Raw genomic sequence first — 18,660 nt, 5'->3', positions numbered from 1 at the left:
TTTAGGTTTTGTGAAAAGTTCTGTAAAACAAATATGAGAGATTGTGAGTGAAAAATTGTTAGGGTTTTGGAGGTTGTTAGGGTATTTATCAACCCTAGCATTGCTACAACCTCCAAAACCCATAATCTCTCTTATTTTTCTCTGAACCTTTCACGAAATCTAAAATCTCAACAACCTCTAACTATGAAGCGTCCGCAAATGTATGTCCAAAACGACGGATCCACCATCGGTTTTGAAACGAAGAGGTCGATGCGAAAACAAAGAAGAAAACAAAACAAAATTGTAACCGATGAATTGAAGAAGATTTCACGGTCGATTACATTGATTGGACGTTACATTTTGAAAAAGTTTATGAAAAGCGTCGTTCGAATTGAAAAAGTTGTTAGGTATATGATTGAATATTACATAGTTGAGTAGGAAGGTGTTAATGAGAATTTAGATAGTGGTGATATTCAGAGAATTCTTTTGGAGGATTGTGTTTTTGATGAGGATTTGGTTTGTTCTATAACATCTAACGTTCCATATTTAAAACAAAAAATGATTCAATAAATCAAGAAATGAAAAAAGAGGAATAAATTGGGAGAAGTGGAAATATGAGGATTTTTGGAGGTTGAATCGGCAGCGTTGGTGGTGGCGTTGGTGGTGGTATTGGCAGTGGAAGATGGAAGATGGAAGGTTATAAGCTTATAACCAATTATGGGTTTTGATTAAGGGACAAATATAATTGGAGAAAAATACCTACATAATTGGTTAATTACAAGCTTTTCACTGGTATCGATAATTGGACATAAAATTTACAAGTGTTTTGATTCAAAGAGTACTCCTTGTAAGTTCTTTTTCTAACTTGTTAATTCTACAGCTGAAACTTCACACACAGAAGCTTGAAGAGTAAATAAAAATTAACCCTTCCATTAGATTTGTTATTTACTCTTCTTCAAAAAAGATTATGTAGCTATGTTTGACCGAATTTATCAATCGAAATTTGAAATTGAATATACGCAAACAATTGAGAAATTAGAGGTGTGTTCAATGGCCTTTTTTAAGTAGTTAAGTTAAGAAAGCTTCAAGGCTTTGTCTCTTCACAATCACAATCAACTAGCATAGGATCAAAAAGAAGTTAAAGAACACAATTTTGAAATTTCCAGAACATTGTTCAATATTGCTAAGATGGAGAAAAATACCTACATATTACACTTAGACTAGGTCAGCCAGCCATCACAGTGCATCTTGATCTTGTCGAACTTCTTACGAGAGGGAATCAAATAGTCGGTTCACATAATGAAGGTGATGCAGTCGCAAGTGCAGGGTTGAAACTGGGTTTGGTGAAGAGGTAGGGTTTTAGAGGAATTTCCTGCAAGTGATGATTTAAGTGCCATTTTTAAAACTCAATCATCATATAATACTTAGGGCAAATATGTAACCAAATTTATATAGCCAATATGAATTTGACTTAAGGGTCATCGAGCCAACATTTAATAATGGTCAGCAAGACAACTTTTAATAAAGGTCATCGAGGCAACATATAACCGAATTTATATAGCCAATAGAATTTACACTTAAGGATCATCAATGCAACATTTTAACATAAGTGAATTTGAAGAGCCAATAGAAATTGAACTCATGCTTCATTGAGGCAACATATTACCATCTTAAATTAATTTATAGAGTCAATATATAGCAACAAATATATTTTGGGTCAATATATCATCCCAACATGTCAAATATAGGGCTATCTAGTCTAATAAGACTTAAGGGGTCATCGAGGCAACATTTAACATCATCGGTCAGAATTTATCCAATACAAAAGCTTTTGAGAAAGATAGCACACTTTGTAAAATACTGGTCTAATTCAAAATATTGTTGTCAAACGGGGTCTTTCGGTGGAAGATTGAAACTTTCTAAATAATTGAGAAAAAATAGATACCTTCTTTCAAGAAAAATAATGTTAATTATACACTTTCTCTTCCACATCAGATCTAATTCTCAAGCACCCTGTTCAAAAACAACACAGATTAATACATGTTGAAATTTAAAATTGAAATGAATCGGAAATGGAAACTAAAAATATTGAACTTGCTTTGACATATAGATTGTACTATCATCGAGAAAGCATTTAACCATTGTTTTATTTTCTGTTTCTGACGTACCCTACTCGTAAGGTTTACAGGTAACGCCAGGGCCTTTCAACCTTGTTTTATTTTCTGTTTCTGACGTACCCTACTCATAAGGTTTACAGGTAACGCCAGGGCCTTTCAACCTTGTTTTATTTTCTGTTTTTTGACGTACCCTACTCGTAAGGTTTACAGGTAATGCCAGGGCCTTTCAACCTTGTTTTATTTTCTGTTTTTGACGTACCCTACTCGTAAGGTTTACAGGTAACGCCAGGGCCTTTCAACCTTGTTTTATTTTCTGTTTTTGACGTACCCTACTCGTAAGGTTTACAGGTAACGCCAGGGCCTTTCAACCTTGTTTTATTTTCTGTTTTTGACGTACCCTACTCGTAAGGTTTACAGGTAACGCCAGGGCCTTTCAACCTTGTTTTCTTATTCAGAGCCCGTAACTTAATCAGGTTGACCTTTATTCCATCACCGGTTAGCCTTTATTGGTTTAGAGACGGCTGGCTTCATTATGGTTCAGAGCCCGCAATTTAATCATGATTGCTGCAAATAAGCTTTGATACATTAAAGGTTCAACGATAATAATATATGAAAAATAAAACAAACGAAAATGATACCGCCATGGGCGGTTTGTTGCGGCGCTCCTCGCCTAGAAAGAAAAGCAATTATGTTTTGGTGTGGCGAGACCGAGTTTCATTGCGGTAGTTATCGCGGAATATGCTTCAACCTGAAATATTAGTTGGCGACTTCTATCTCGCCGAGTGGCATTAATGACCAATTGCTTGTGTTTTATGATCACCTCTTGAAAAAGTGTTGCTGTCAAAGTACTTTGAACATATGTAAGAAAGACACAAACAACATTATGAAAAATGGAGTTAGAGATAGTTCAGTATCAAATAATATAACTGCTAAATTATATGTCACTTTATCTTTAGAATGACGGAATAAAAATGTGGTCACCCGAGAAGAATCATATAGAAATGAAGGTGAAAGGTACTTGTCATCATTAAATATATTGGTTAAATTAAAACATGACAACAAGGAAATCAACCTTATCATGGTGGAAGAATTTAATTTATAGTGGATCATGGATTTAGGCAAAGGGTTCTTAGACCATTATTTATGCTCAGAAACTAAAAGAGTTATAATGAATATTGTTCTCACTTTTTGAACATAACACATAGTCAGGGCGATATTGATGTTATAATGACAGTCACCAATAGTTACAGTCTCATTAATGTTTACTCATAATCGAGAAAAGTGGACCAAATAAAAGTGGAAAGTTTAACCTGATTCCAAGCATAGTCTCTGAGACCTGAGTTGTCTATTCCGCCATGGAACAATGAAGAAGTCGACCAACTTGTTTCTTGACTCGAGTAGCAGCATGACACGCCTTAGGCATCGGTCTTGATCTGATTTGAAATGTCTTACGGTTGCTCGTTGACAGCTTTTTCCTTCTTAACAGCATCCACCTCAAGATGATCATTGGTAACGGGGCACTCCACCCTTAACATAGTACTTTGTACTGGACTATGGTTATTCAAGCTTAACAAATGATCCGATAATGTTTGTGTGCTCGGTTTCATGACTTTGACGGCGATGATGTCGACGTTTGAAATGGTTACATGAGTGATTTCCTCGTAAGCATACATATTTCGTCAAATGTCAATGAATATGTAAACAAATAAATATGTAGATTCAAATATATCTAATTTCAAATAAAATTGGGGATGTACATATGAATTAACTAAATGTGCTATTCATTCATTGAAATAGGTAAGCACTATATCTTTAGTCTTGAGTTTTTAAACTGGACACTACTTAAGTGCTCTATCACCTAAGATTATCTTTCAATTGTTACCATAAATATAAATATTATCTCACACCGCCAATTATTAGTAAAGCGAAAAAGAGAGGTTACAATCTTTTACATAATTTTATTGCTCCTGATGTATAAGCTACTGAAACAGTTCTGCTATACAGATCAAGTATTATATGAAGTGTCTTTTGCTATCACTCAAAAGTCAGCTATGATTTATACAAAAATATTCTTTCTATACACTCTTACATGCCTTGCTCAAAATATGCTAGCACCAGGAAAAATGATTATTGCTATCAACCAACGATACTGAAAACTCAATTTATTGAGAAGCACAAAAACAGTTTATAAATATAAACAGATTGATGAAAAACAGGCATGCCTCTTAAACATAAATAAAATGCCCTTGATTGTTTTATGTGCTAACAACCTTTATTTATCCATTTTAACGAAAGACTATTTTCCAATTAACAAAATTTTATTGATGACTAAGTCTGATTTAGCAAAACTAAGCAAAACTTGCAAGTAGTAAAATACTATCAACTCAGTAGCACGACTGAGCCTGATTTAGCAATATAGAAATTAATAAAAGAAAGGCTTAATTAATAAAATGGTCCCTTAAAGACATTTTTGGTTTCAGATTGGTCCCTTAAAGAAAAAAAGGTCCAAATAGGTCCCTTAAAGAAAAAAAGTCCGAATAGGTCCCTTAAAGACATATCCGTTAATCAGTTTGGTCCCTAAAAAGAGGTCTAAATTGGACCAAACTGATTAACGGATATGTCTTTAAGGGACCTATTCGGACCTTTTTTTCTTTAAGGGACCTATTTAGACCTTTTTTTCTTTAAGGGACCAATATGAAACCAAAAATGTCTTTAAGGGACCATTTTATTAATTAAGCCTAAAAGAAAGCTAGCACCTGATTCATCCGTCCTCAAGGACGGCGTCTCCGATTCAGCCGGCGAAGCCTTCCACCTGCCCGATTAACACCCTGGCTGACTCAGGTGTCGCTGTCGCCGAGTCGCTTTCCTTTCTCTCTGCATCGCTAACACTGATTTACTCTTTTCCGCAGCATATTTTCTTTTCTTTTCCGCGTGTTCTTTTAGCCTCAATGGCCGCGATCTGAGTCTGCAAACGCCGTATTTCCACGACGGCCACTTGCAAAGTACTGACACTAGAATTATCGTTATTTCCGTGTTCTCCAGCCATATGGAGATGTTTAATTTCTGTCTAGTTTGATGTGGTAGGCCGGGATCAAATGATTTTACCGCGGCCCCACGGTGGGCGCCAAAATGTTCTGGTAAAAACAAAGGGGTTTGTATTATTGATTAAATGGTGTGATTACACTTGGTTTAATCCCAACAACCCTGGGAGTTTTATAAGTCAGATGAAGATCCTGTTCTGGTGAAGAACATAGGGGGTTTGTATTATTCAGGATTGATAATTGATACAAGTATGATCAGAGAAAAAATTGATTGACTTTACAAGAATTAAAGAGTTGTCTCTTTACAAGAATGAAAGTATGGTGGTTTTTCAGAATGAGAGAGTCCCCCTTATTCTCTTGAAGAAGATTCTATTTATAGGCAAAACATCTCCCTCTTGTTGCTTGATAACCGCCTTGCTTGGAGAGGAATTCATGGGTAGTGGGCGGTTTCTTTTCCTTCTTCTCCAAGCTTCTTCCTTCTTCTCCAAGTTTCTTCCTTCTTCTCCAAGTCATGGTGGATCATGTTTATCATGTGTTTTTCATGGTTGTTTTCACGCTTCTCCTTTAGATGCTCCCATTGGGCTTTTTCGTATTGGGCCTTAACAAATCACACCCTGGTCCATGGCCCGGTACACTATTAATATTTATTTCCCCCACAAAACTAACAAGATCTACTAACTTATACTTATCTACTCGACACAACAAACGTAACTTTTCAATTTCCTATTTTTTACTACCCAAATCATCTCTTTTCTAATTTTTTTTCTAGATTTGTCCATGCTACGAATGTGAAAAATGAACTGCACAAATCGTGAGTAATTATCTGAATATAAAAAAATTATAATCTATGTAAATTTTTTAGAAAAAAATCAATATTGTCAGAAGTGGGATTTGAACCCACGCCCTCTCTCGAAGACCAGAACTTGAGTCTGGCGCCTTAGACCACTCGGCCATCCTGACTTTGTTGTTGTACAATTCTCTTTTTAGTTACTTGTATAGTATAATATTATCACTATTGAATCAGGCAAAATTACTTATTTGCTTCAGCCTTTGATTCGTTGACAGATTTTCAACCGAAGGTAGTGTGACCTTGTTCTTCTTCGTTAAAGCTTTCTCTATTATTTGTGCAGTGTGTATAATCATTATTATGATTGTGCTTTTCAATTCATAGTAATTATGATGTGTGGCTGTGTTCATATTTGTAGAATTGTAGTTATGTTTTTATGATTGACTTAACAAGCAATGTTGCATTAACAATCGATATTGGATTATTTTATTCAACAAAAAGGATGTTAATAACAAGACAATAAACCTGTTAGATGAATTTTAAGATTGCTAGAGTAGTTGAGAATAGAAAGTAGGGTCCGTTTGATTTGCAAAAGAACACTATAGGACACAAGAAAATTTTAAGGTAGCATTGAACACCGATTTGTCTTGAACCTTGATGTTGTTGAGATAACACCAGGGTCAGCTGGCGGGCTAGAAGGTGTCACCATCATTTCATCGATATACAAAACCAGAGTTTTTCATTCTTTCATTAGGGCTTAGATTGTAGGATACATAACACTAGGTCATTTTTGGGGTTTAGTTCTTTTCATATGAAATTATTTATCTTCATGAGTTTTCTTGGGTGTGTTTAGCTTTCGATATTGTGGCTGGATTCTTTTGAAATTTAATCTTTTCATATGAAATTATATCAGTCGCCCCTCGAGGGAGGATAGAGCTGAAGAAACTGAACTTAGTCCGCAGTCACATACACGCCTTTAAGACAAATCCTGCCATTTAAACCCATAAGGCTCCAATCATCATACGGCATAGATTCTCCAGTCACTAGAAAACCAGTTCAAATCGAGATATAACTTTAGCAAACATCGTGACCCTTTACCACCCATATTGGTGGATTATACGCCAGCATACTGATTTTACGGTTACAAGAATAAATTTTAAATTATTACTAACATATGAATCCTCAAATATTAGAAAACAAATCAATTGTCGAAGATAATAAAAATGTGTTAGAAATATTACACATCTCCAAACCAACAAAACTTAAAATCATATCCACAAAAAATAATCTGTTTCACTTAAAACGAATTAAGCAAGAACAAACCAATCTGTTTCGGTGTAGAGAAAAAGAAATTCCAAACAAAGATGTTAAAGAATAGATGAGTGTTACATTAATTTTGAACTTGACTTCTTTGAACCTTTCACTTTACTAGCGAAGAGTCGCCTCATTAAATTTCTTCATGCAAGATACCGATACAAATTATTGTCAATATTGTCCCTCTCCAAGTAATCTCTTTCAATAAGAGATTCAATCCTTTTCTTTATCTCTGTTGGATTAGGAAGGAATAATGACTTTACTTCCTTTGTCACCTCTGCTATAATATTGTTATGATCAAGCTGTTTCCTTGACTTCATAATCCTCATTATTGCTGCGTCAATTTGAGGCCTTCTGTCATCTTCTACATTCTTTTGAGTTTGTAATTTCTCGTGTTTAGATTCCCTTTCTGCAGCCACTGAATCTAACTTAATTTTATAGAACTTGCTTTTGAACATGTCATTGATAAAGAATACATCGTCCTCACCAATATGTCCATTCATCGGCTCTTTCTTGATTATATTTTTTCCTTTCACAAGAACCATGGAATACAAGCACTTGATTAAATCCAAAGTATTAATTTGGGTTGCTTTTGCAATATCCTTGTAGCTTAGTTGATCAACATCATTAAACAACATTAGTACACACATTTGATAGGTCGAGACATGTAACTCGTGCTTATGACCACTCCCAAATGTTGCTATTATCTCTGCATTTCCCATGTTTACTTGCCATGATAGCTTCTTTTGAGTGTGGATTCCTAGATAATATGACTTATACTTCTCATATAGTGCTGAGACTTCGATCGGAAGGTTGCATGATGAATGTGTAGTGCTTGATATTGGCCACAAAGATGTGGTCAAAACCTGAACACTTAGTTTACGATCATCGCTTAGCTCAGTGTGGCTTTTATAAAACCCTTGTAACATTTCTTCTGAGGTTTCCATATCAACAATCATTTTCTCTAACACAACAAATTGGTTACCACAAACTCTTTTGAGTTTAACAACGAGGCTTCTCTCGGCATCTTTAGAAACTGTTTTCCCTAACAAAAGCCTCTTTGCAAGGTGCTTTTTATAGTACTTAAGGAACATATCTTTTTCATGCAACAATCTGATAAGCGCCACCACCTTGTCAAGAATAATCTCCGCATTTACTCCTTCAAAACCTTTCCTTAACTTTACATCTAAGAACAATGAAAGAAACTCTGGCGAATGGAGATTCATGTTAATGATGTACTCAAAGAAGGAGTTCAAAACTGCATGACATTTTTCATCGTTGTTGAATGACGAGTCTAATATACTGTCATATTTATCTTTCTTATCCAAAAGATCTTGAACAAAAACCATAGGATCCTTTAACCTTTCTGGATCTGTTAAAAACAGTTGACATGTGTTCCTAACCACTTTCTGTAATTTACGGAGTCCGTCAGAAACATAATGCGTGAACATCATATACACATTTCTTAAATCTTCATATCTGTCATCAAGGAAAAAAGTTACTAACCAAGAACTTTCTATTCGGTTTTCAATCATCTCCTTGCACATTACATCAACAATCTTCTTTCCGCATATGAAATCCGAGTAGTGGCTCACTCTAATCATTTCTTCAATCAAATGATTCTTAACTTTTCTTATATAATCACTAAAATCACAACATTCAATTAACTTTTGAGACTCGCCTCTAAAATACTCAGCCGAAACTTCAAGAAAACGAATCTCAAGCGATGTCTCATAATCTGAATCACCTAAATACTTTAGCATCATAAATATGTTCCTTATCAAGGCTTTATTGTTAATAACTTTACCGATGCGCTCTCCATGTAGTAATTCAACAAGAGTGTTCTGTAATTGAGACTGAATTTGTGCAGAATAAACAACATTATCTCTCCATAGGTTCAATCCAAGATCTCTTATTGGGGTTTTATCATTCTTTCTAACATAAGTTCTATCCATATAGATTAGTATGTTTTCAATGTTTTGTATAGCCATTTTGTAATCATTCCATTTTCTACTAAGTTCTTCCAGAAAGAAGTCCCCTTCTCCTGCTTCTTCAATGGATTTTGATATTTCTTTGACATGTGATGTCATGATGGTAACTGATACCATATACAATCTTGTGACTTGTCCTAGAATCACCATGTTATAGGCTTCACTGATCAGAGCATGCATGGAAAAAAAAAGAGAATTATTTACATAGAAAAAGATCAAAGCACAAATTATTGAAAATACAGCGCAGCGTATGAGTTTCTTGTAACACAAGAAATTATTGAAGAATGTTCTGATAGCTAAAAGAGAGAAGAGATCGTTGTTGTAATATGATTCTCATAAGTGAATGAAATGCTATTACGACCTCTGAAGCACGAATACTCTTAAAATAGTGAAGTATTTGTACCAGGTACGCGTATGGTACTCGTTGAGTCTTACAAATCCAAGTCCATTTTCATTTGTTTGATTCGGGGTGGTGGATACGGGAAAAAGTGCAGGTGGTGGAAAAACAACATAAAATATTTTAATTCTTTTATTATATTTTAACTATTTCTCTCGCTTTTGATGAAAATAGTAGAGGCGGTGGACAAATTCACTCACAAAATATTCTTGATATTCTATATTAACGTACATGTACCTTAGATTTTTCAAAAATGTCGTATCCAGTACCGGTACCCGCACCAGTACGGGTACCGTATTCGTACCTAGGCATCATAGATTGCAACTATTTATAGAGTCATGACTGGTTAGCAATGTTGTTAAATAGCGCCATTATAGCAGCGCTATACCGCTATAGTGTAGCGGAATTTGGACAAACCGTTATAATTCCGTGACACACAATTTTTAATATAAAATGTTGTCAAATAGCCGCTATAGGGGTGGTATTGCACGGCGGAATCTTAACAATCCACTATTTTGCTCTATCAGCAATTGACAACACTGCTTGTTAGTCAAGTAATCATCAAGTTAACTAATTAACTAACTTTTTTAACAATCTATATAAGTTTTTGGATCACCAGTTCACTACTACTCAATTCACCACCATGAACCTACTCAAGTATAATTCTCATTTATTCCCTTAGGTACACAAATATATCAATCTTCAAAACTTTTGTAAGACCATCTGCAATTTGAAACTCGGTAGGACAGCAGAACACTTAAATTCAAGAAATAATATAGAAGTATTGTAAAATTAAAAGCAAAAATCTCAAATGATTCTTATATGAAACAATAGATCAAGGAGTAAAATCAAAATTTCTTTAAAAAGAAGAACAAATAGATAATTACAGAAGAGAACCTGTAAAGTTGTTCCAAGCTGATATAATCATCATTCTGTTTGTGGAAGATTGCATTGAGTCCATGCTCCAAAAATTTCCATGAATCCTTCAAAAACTTTTCTAATTTCATGGATTCCTCCTCTAGATTTCTGCTCCTCATAAATATTTTTATAGTTTGGTTCATACTGTTGCTCGTCATATTCTGAACCTGAATTTCTTTCCTGGTGGGAACAATTATTGGCCCTCCTTTATTTACCTCGCAGCTGAACTCTGGATTATCGGGGTCCATTCTCCCGAGAACCAGACGGTTAATACCAAAAACAAATTATTCTTCTTACTTTGAAGAATATTACACTTACTAACCACATAGATATAGAGATGGAAACTTATTGATACAATGAAAAAGTTAAATATATACTATATCTTTTTGTTGGTATGTATGACGAAAATAAAACAAAAAAGTATCTTTTGTAGATCAATTATATATCACACGTAATTAGAATGATACAGGAAAACGTAGAATTGATAGAGAATAAGAGTTGACTACTGTCGCTAGATTTTTAGGGTTAGATGAATTCGCATATACCTTTTTTATTGGAATCAGATCAGATATCCTGCAGACTGATCTCAACTGTCTAATATCTTATTATCCGCGGCTGAGATCGTTTTCCTTTATAAAATCTACTTATATTAGAAAAAGAATATATATAAGAAATTCTCAGTTTGCATCTTTTTATTTTTTTTTCACATCATTCAGTTTGCCCCTTTATAATTTTTTTTTTAAATGTTCCCTCACAATTTAAAATATTCTCTTTACCAATTCAAAACGTTTTTTTTAACCAATCAAATCTCTCTAATAATTGAGATTTTTTGTTTTTGTTTTTATTTTATTTTTTAAGAATAAAAAAACATCATTTTTTTATAAAAAAAATTTAATAAAAAGAAATATTTTTTTATCAAGATTGCCCCCTCACTTCACTTCCCCTCCTTTCCTCTCATCTCCATCTACCTCGAACCAATCGGGTCCTAAGGAGCGCGAAAAGAAGAACTCGTATTTCATAGTTGCTTAAGTTTTAGCATTTAGAGTCTCTCATTAATTCTCCTTTGTCTTAAACCGCAACTCATCGCAAATTTTTGTCGGGCTTCCGATTGTCTCAATTTTTTGGTGAGATAAAATATTCACACATACAAAGTGAAGGACCGGAGCTCGAATTTCAATCATAGCGTTTGAGCTAACAATTTCAATATTTCTACTTTATGAACAAATGTTAAATTTATTTTAGAGGGACCAACTTGGACCCAAGTCCACCCACGTTTTTTTCACAATGGGATCTATCGTGGCATCTAAGTTGTTTCCAACAAGACACAACTTTACGTGGTGCCGTTCCATGATTTATGAATACGACCCTTCCTATGACCCTTCCTATGGTTTTTGATGCGTTGGTCAAAATTTGCAAATTTACAAATTAAAATCCATCTTCTCCTTTTACTTTCAATTTTCAAACCATTGAATTGAACCCAAATTGATACTCCGTTCCGTTGTTAGTTTTGTTTATATTTGAGATTCATTTAAAAGCAACTAGAGTTTTATTGTGAGCAATTGGTTCAATTTCAGTCAAAATCATAATTTTTCTCACACTAGTATCAATCAATAATAATATATCATGTCAATTGCTCAATCGTACGTTGACTATTTTGCACGGAGCTGAATTTGGTTTTTTTGGTGTTCTCGTTGAAACATGCGGGCGTTCTCCTTGCTTATGGGGACATTGATCCGAAGCTCGAGTACGATCCGTGCGCTTGGGGAGCTGGGCAGAAGGAAAAGAGGCTCCTAGCGTGAAGGTAGTTTTTCTCGCCCAGGAGGTGGGAACAATTGAAAACAAAGTGGCGAACGGGTGCCTAATGCGTGGGAATCTGCCAAACAGATATAACCTAGAGGGTCAAAATGCAGCGTATAATATCATGTTACTTACTTAACGAACACATGTGCATGCATTAATACAATGAGTCACTAAAAAGATAACAAAGTAAAACTTAGAAGATAAATTTAAATTTAATACGTGCAATAGTCCAAGATAAAAATGATCTTAGGATTCTTAAAATACTACAAAAATAATTACCTTTACTTCCTTCAAGAACACTAGTGAGACTCGAACTCCATGACCTCTTGAACTCTAATTCCTGTATTTTTACATACCAACCCTTAGGGTGTTTTTGATTTGATAGAAAGAAAATGAGAATAGAGAAAAACACGGCTTGTATTTGGACTAAAGCTAGTCCAAATACATCGATTAAAATTCGTGTTTTTCTCTCTTTTTATTTTTTTCTCTCAAACCAAACACACCCTTAAAGTTGAATACCAATTTATTTTATACGGTAATCATAAATATCCTTCTTGACAAAAAAAATATGATGACCAAAAATATAATAATAAAATAATAATATAATTATCTAGTTCCGTCCCCATGAGCTTAGCTCAGTTGGTAAATACGTTGCATTATATACGCAGGAGTTCGAATTCGAACGCGAAACACTCCACTAATTTACCTTAAATGAATTTTTAAGTCATTATGCTACTTGACGAAAAAAATATATAATTATTAGTTCCGTCCAAAAAAAAACTATTTAGTCTTTTTTTTTTAACAAAAACAAACATATAGTCTTTGTATATATATTGATTGATAATTTAATTTAATACAACTACCAGCTACCACCTTGGCACCCGTGTCATTGATTCAAAGAGGAAGAAGAAAAGAAGAAGAAGAGAAAGATGAACGTGGATCTGGAATCCTTGGCAGAAGCCACTTCTGGAGCCATAGGATCATTGCTTAGCACAACAATTCTCTACCCACTTGATACCTGCAAAACTAAGTATCAAGCTGAGGCACGTTCTCATGGTAACAGAAAGTACAAGTAGGTTTAATTTCCCTTTAATTTTCATTTCATGGCTTTTTACTTTTGATCCTTATACCCTTTATTCTAATAATCACTTTTTTGTTATTGATTCATCGTTGATTTTCAATTTGTGAATGTTTTTTTTTATTGGTTTTGGTTTTTGCCTCATTAATATCGCTTATTTAGTTTTTTTTGATTGGTGGGTTTTTGATCATTTGGTTGTTGATGGTATAAAAATTGTTTCTTTTTGTTCCTCCTTTGAAAGGAAAAAAAGTCTCCTTTGAATTGAACTTTTTTTTATTGTTTGTGTTGTAGTTCTTTGTGGCGGTGGGAAAAGATTCTCATTTCCTGTTTAAAAATGTTTTCTTTATGTACCCCAAAGCTAATGACAGCTCCTTTTGAATTGTGTAATTGTATTATAGTTCTCTATCCTGCATAATTTGCATGCCTTACAAGCTATGAAGCAGGGACAAAAGTGTCGTCGGACATGCGTTACATTTTTAGTTTTGGTGTTAACCATCTGGTTCCCAGGGGAAGGGGGCCTGGTAATCCGCGACGTAAGTAAAGTCCGTTAAAAAATTGTTTCCACCAGGAATCGAACTCGGGTTCTCCCGAACGATTCATCCCGGGGGAGCTCATTAACCACCCGAGTTCAATGTCTTGGTTAACTCCGACACAAGATTATATTGAATTATGTCATTTTTTCAAAATATTATCGATCTCGACGTGTGAGTGACGGTGGTTCATAGCTTACAAGTTTAAAATATCTGGATTGTGGCATAAGTATCTCTGTTTTTTTTCTTTCATGTCAACTATCCTAGGAGTTTGCAGTTTGGGATGTATTGCCAATTAAAATGGCTTTTTAAATACTGATGTATTACCTTTAAAATGATTTTTGTTCTACTTTTTTAGATGTCCGTTATTACGTGTCTGAGCTATGTGCGAGGAATCTCAAAGATATAACAAAGTTGTCTTTGGACACTTGTCTGAGTTGTTAGTGTTGTCTAAGTGTCATATGGGTGTCGGACACCGTCATGTGTTGGACAAGCAGACACGGATAATCCTAGAAGTGTCATGCTTCATAGTGTATTGGCATGGACATTGAAGGATGAAATTCTTAATTAAACGAAAGAAACCTTTTACTGGAAGTAGAGGGACCAAATTGTTGAAAACTATGTCTTATAAGGAACAATTGAGTGGTTTAGGTTTCTTAATTATTGATTTTTCCTTTGATAATTGTTATATTTTTACATTGCTTTGAATGAATTAAACATGGGAATGAAGTGTGGTGCGTTCAAATTTTACAAATGATAAGTATGTTTCTCGTGTGGGTCTGCCTAATTGCATAACTACTATGGTTCCGTAGTTATCAGAATTTGATTGGCTGAGTATACATGTTGATTGATCCTCACTCCATGGAAATTGCACAAAAAAACTAGCCAGAATGTATCTCTTACAGTGTTGTCAAATAGCAATGGAGGAATTTGAACAAATTACTATTGTTCCGCCATGCACTGTTTAGTACAAAGTGTTGTCAAATAGTGGCATTATAGCATTGTAGCATAATTTGAAGAAACTGTTATTTTCCATGATCCTAAGATTTACAAGATTAATCTCTTGGATTTATGTACTGAATTACATTGTACGTGTTTTTACCTTTGCAGGAATCTCTCTGATGTGTTATGGGAGGCGATATCTAACCGTCAGATTCTTTCGCTTTACCAGGGCCTTGGAACAAAAAATCTTCAATCCTTTTTTTCACAGTTTGTCTACTTCTATGGTTATAGTTACTTTAAAAGACTGTATCTTGAAAAAAGTGGATATAAATCCATTGGAACAAGAGCAAACTTGTTAATTGCTGCTGCTGCTGGGGCTGTCACAGCCATTACAACTCAGGTGAGGTAGCATTACCTATTTTTTAGTTTTATTTTTTGCAGTGCATTTAAAATATATCTTCGACGTTGTTTTGTATAGCTCAAATTTGTGATATTAGGCGCTGTTTATGTTATAAGTGCTAAGTATAAACTATTTTTATAACAAAAGATAAAGTAAATTGAAACTGTTTTTCTTATAAGCTATAAGCTGTTTTCATAAGCCATCCTTGAGGGCTTATGGAAATAAACTGAAAACAACTTATGGACATTTTTTTTAAGAAACTTATATAAGTTGTTTCCATAAGTTCTCTTAAACAGTCTCACATGTGTTTATGTCAATAGATAACCTCACGCCAACGAAATAGATGGTTATGCTTTATAGTATGATGTTCACCGTTAGAATATGGATCGAAACTGATTCATCCATAGAATTTGACACATTTAATTTAATCATTTTATACAAAAAAAACTGTGAAGTTCTAATACTATGTGCTTTGGCCAATCTCACATAATGTTAAGTAAGTAGATATAATAAATCGCTGTTGCAATTATTTGTTACTATCTTCAAACATTTGTTTTTCTGTTTGTTGTTTGTTATGTCACATATGAGAGACAAATTATTTTAATCAAACTATGTAAGTTTAATGCAAGAGTATCTTAATTGATGACTATGTAGCCCCTGGATACAGCCTCTTCAAGGATGCAGACAAGTGCTTTTGGAAAATCTAAAGGGCTACTGAAAACCCTTACGGAAGGCACATGGAGTGATGCATTTGATGGCCTTAGCATTTCCTTGATGCTCACCACAAACCCTGCAATTCAGGTAGCTCAAACTAGTTTGTACCCACCGGAACTGTTGTTTCTGTTCTTTTTAAGTTATGTTGTATTTTAAAATGCTTGATCTATAAGACCGATGTAGCTTAACTTTGAAATACCGTGCGCTACAGTATACAGTGTTTGATCAGCTGAAAAACCGAGTACTGACAAATAACCAAAACATATCCGAGAAAGGAGTATCTCCAACATCACTGTCTGCATTTATGGCCTTCCTTTTAGGTGCAATTTCGAAGAGTATTGCTACCTGTCTAACGTATCCTGCTATCAGGTATATAGTTGTTTCTTCAACTTGTTTTGATCTGTGAACATAGTTTCCACGGCTCTACTGAGACCTTCTGTTCTTCATATAGGTGCAAAGTAATCATTCAAGCTGCAGACGCGGATGAAGAATCTTCTAAAAAACTGATAAAATCACCGAAAACCGTGTCCAGCGTTCTCTATGGAATATGGAAAAAGGAGGGAGTTTTGGGCTATTTTAAAGGATTACATGCTCAGATATTGAAAACTGTTTTGAGCTCGGCATTGCTCTTGATGATCAAGGAGAAGATCTCTGCTACTACTTGGGTCCTTATACTTGCAATTAAAAGGTATCTCTTACTCCCAAAGAGTAGTAGGGTTAAGAACTTGTAAGTTTTGATATAGTTGTTATTGGAAGAAGACGCTTATGTGCATTTCGGATAATGGATTTGGTTGGAATGAAATAAGTGCATTTTGACGGACACATCCATATCTTCCGAGCTGAGACAAGGTTCTTTTTCTGGCTTCTCTTTGGTCCTATGTACTTATTGATGTAGAACAACCGGCCCAAGAATTTACGCAAATGCACGATAGACCATTCGACAGGTTGAAAGTCTTGAGAATAAATGCAATTGAATTGTTATATAGTTGGTTTTTTGATATGTTGTGGAAGTCCTACATCAGAAGGATATAGTTAAGACTTAAGAGTGGCTTTGGTGCTTCATAAATAAAATAAGCACCCTCTTTTATGTAGTAACTTCAGTTTCAAGTTAATAAATTCTTTTGTTATTTTATATAATTTTCTGGTTGATATGTTTTATAATATTTTGTTCTGTGTCTTCTATTCATGCGAGTTTCTCTACTAGATATAGAGAAGGTTTAAAGAGGTCTTTTGCACAAATCCTTTAAATTATTATCCAAACAATGAATTGTAGACTGAGGAACAAATCCTTTTCAAAATTCTTGGAATTTCACAAATCCTTTACATTGTTATACGAACAATGAATTTTAACTCAAATAACTCAAATTATTTTAATTCCCTCAAAACATTACTTTCCCTCGTTAAAATCTCTCATCCAAACACACTCTACGTTTCTTTCACAAGAGAAAATTGTAGCCTCCTCCTTCTATCAAACAACTTAATTGGATCAAGCTTCCCCCTTTTTGGATTAATATCTCTGCTTTTAGAGGTATTTTTGACCTACAAAGATATTCTACAATAGTAGTTTTAATAATCTATACAGTTAAGTTAACATATATTTTTGAATATTTTTTGTTGACATGCATGAAACATAATAAAAAATTCAAATAAAATAAACCAAAATTTTAATTTTTAGTTCTAATGTTTATCTTGAATATTTCACGTTGAAAAAATTTATATTTAATTCATCATACATTAAAAAATTATAAATTTTTGTTGATGCATGTTGAAAATAATGCCTAAACATTTTTTTTAAGATTTTAGATTTAAATATATTTTAGATTTATATTTAAAATAAAATAATATTATAATTTAAGATTTATATTTATATTTAGAATTTTAAGGATTTGTTTAGAATTTATAGGATTAGTTTGTTATTTAAAATATATAATTTGTTTTTATGTAGCTCTATATATAGAGTCATATAATTATGAATAATGTTTAAAAAAAATATATATTTTTTGACAAGTTTAAAAAAAATATATATAGTTATGAATAATACATGATAAAGAAAAACAGACATAGTATTCCTCGTGTAACAATATATTTTCTTCTCCGTAAAAACACAAAAATATATCCCACCAAATTCCGCAATACCAAAAACACAAAAAAAACCATATCAATGTAAAGTTTTTATAACATTCTAAAATTCATGCACTAAGGCAATAAAAAATTTTAAAAATAAAAGATAATTAAACATATTTTATTTCAGCAAAGATTAGTAAAAAAATGTGATTTCTTGTGAAAATTAAATAAATAACCAAAATCAGCAATTTCATAGAGACTAAAAAAAAAATCACAGGTGTCAGAAAAAATAAAAATTTCACAGCTGTCAAAATAAAAATCACAATTTAAAAAATTAAAACAAAGCTTATCTATTCTAGTAAGTATTTTTCGAAAAAAAAAGAGTTTTGCAAAATAATAAAATAAAGGCTTAACTACACATTTGCTCCCTTATGTTTATTTTAAGTTTCAAATAAACGTAAGAGACTAAATTAATACTTTTTAATTGTAAAGACCAAATTAAAAACTAAAATAAACATAAAAGACCAAATATGTAGTTAAGCCTAAAATAAAATAGGGTAGAGCTTAAATTTTAAGCAGAGTAAATGT

General features: G+C 33.5%; 2 protein-coding genes and 1 non-coding gene across 4 annotated transcripts; 1 reads left to right on the top strand and 2 right to left on the bottom strand.

Moving 5' to 3' along the window:
• Positions 1 to 6,013: 6,013 nt before the first annotated feature.
• TRNAL-CAA lies at positions 6,014 to 6,097 on the bottom strand. The gene has a single exon. It is a non-coding gene; the product is annotated as a tRNA-Leu (tRNA).
• A 981-nt stretch (positions 6,098 to 7,078) lies between these two features.
• LOC123910217 (cullin-3B-like) lies at positions 7,079 to 11,142 on the bottom strand. Of its 2 annotated transcripts, none has more exons than XM_045961308.1 (2): positions 10,524 to 11,142; positions 7,079 to 9,392 (listed from the first exon to the last, which is right to left on the bottom strand). In XM_045961308.1, the coding sequence occupies exons 1-2, from the start codon at positions 10,790 to 10,792 to the stop codon at positions 7,382 to 7,384; spliced, it is 2,280 nt and encodes a 759-aa protein (XP_045817264.1). In that variant the 5' UTR covers positions 10,793 to 11,142; the 3' UTR covers positions 7,079 to 7,381. The 2 variants fall into 2 exon arrangements, with proteins under 2 accessions (XP_045817264.1, XP_045817265.1); XM_045961309.1 differs by having other exon boundaries at positions 7,120 to 9,387; positions 10,524 to 10,721.
• A 2,015-nt stretch (positions 11,143 to 13,157) lies between these two features.
• LOC123909580 (peroxisomal adenine nucleotide carrier 1) lies at positions 13,158 to 17,145 on the top strand. Its single transcript, XM_045960448.1, has 5 exons — positions 13,158 to 13,416; positions 15,063 to 15,294; positions 15,949 to 16,095; positions 16,220 to 16,377; positions 16,460 to 17,145. The coding sequence occupies exons 1-5, from the start codon at positions 13,274 to 13,276 to the stop codon at positions 16,737 to 16,739; spliced, it is 960 nt and encodes a 319-aa protein (XP_045816404.1). The 5' UTR covers positions 13,158 to 13,273; the 3' UTR covers positions 16,740 to 17,145.
• Positions 17,146 to 18,660: the final 1,515 nt, after the last annotated feature.

The sequence above is a fragment of the Trifolium pratense genome, linkage group LG2 (genome assembly GCF_020283565.1).
Source record: "Trifolium pratense cultivar HEN17-A07 linkage group LG2, ARS_RC_1.1, whole genome shotgun sequence".
Taxonomy (NCBI): domain Eukaryota; kingdom Viridiplantae; phylum Streptophyta; class Magnoliopsida; order Fabales; family Fabaceae; genus Trifolium; species Trifolium pratense.
The sequence above is the reverse complement of the archived record's forward strand: the minus strand, read 5'-3'. Positions and strand labels throughout refer to the sequence as shown.

Excerpts from the sequence above, each read along its gene's own strand:
- LOC123910217 (XM_045961308.1), bottom strand. The coding sequence starts at position 10,792 with ATGGACCCCGATAATCCAGAGTTCAGCTGCGAGGTAAATAAAGGAGGG. Across the intron at positions 9,393-10,523 it reads AGCTTGGAACAACTTTACAG|TGAAGCCTATAACATGGTGA; the intron begins GTTCTCTTCTGT and ends TGCTCTGATCAG.
- LOC123909580 (XM_045960448.1), top strand. The coding sequence starts at position 13,274 with ATGAACGTGGATCTGGAATCCTTGGCAGAAGCCACTTCTGGAGCCATA. Across the intron at positions 13,417-15,062 it reads CATGGTAACAGAAAGTACAA|GAATCTCTCTGATGTGTTAT; the intron begins GTAGGTTTAATT and ends TTACCTTTGCAG. Across the intron at positions 16,378-16,459 it reads CTAACGTATCCTGCTATCAG|GTGCAAAGTAATCATTCAAG; the intron begins GTATATAGTTGT and ends TTCTTCATATAG.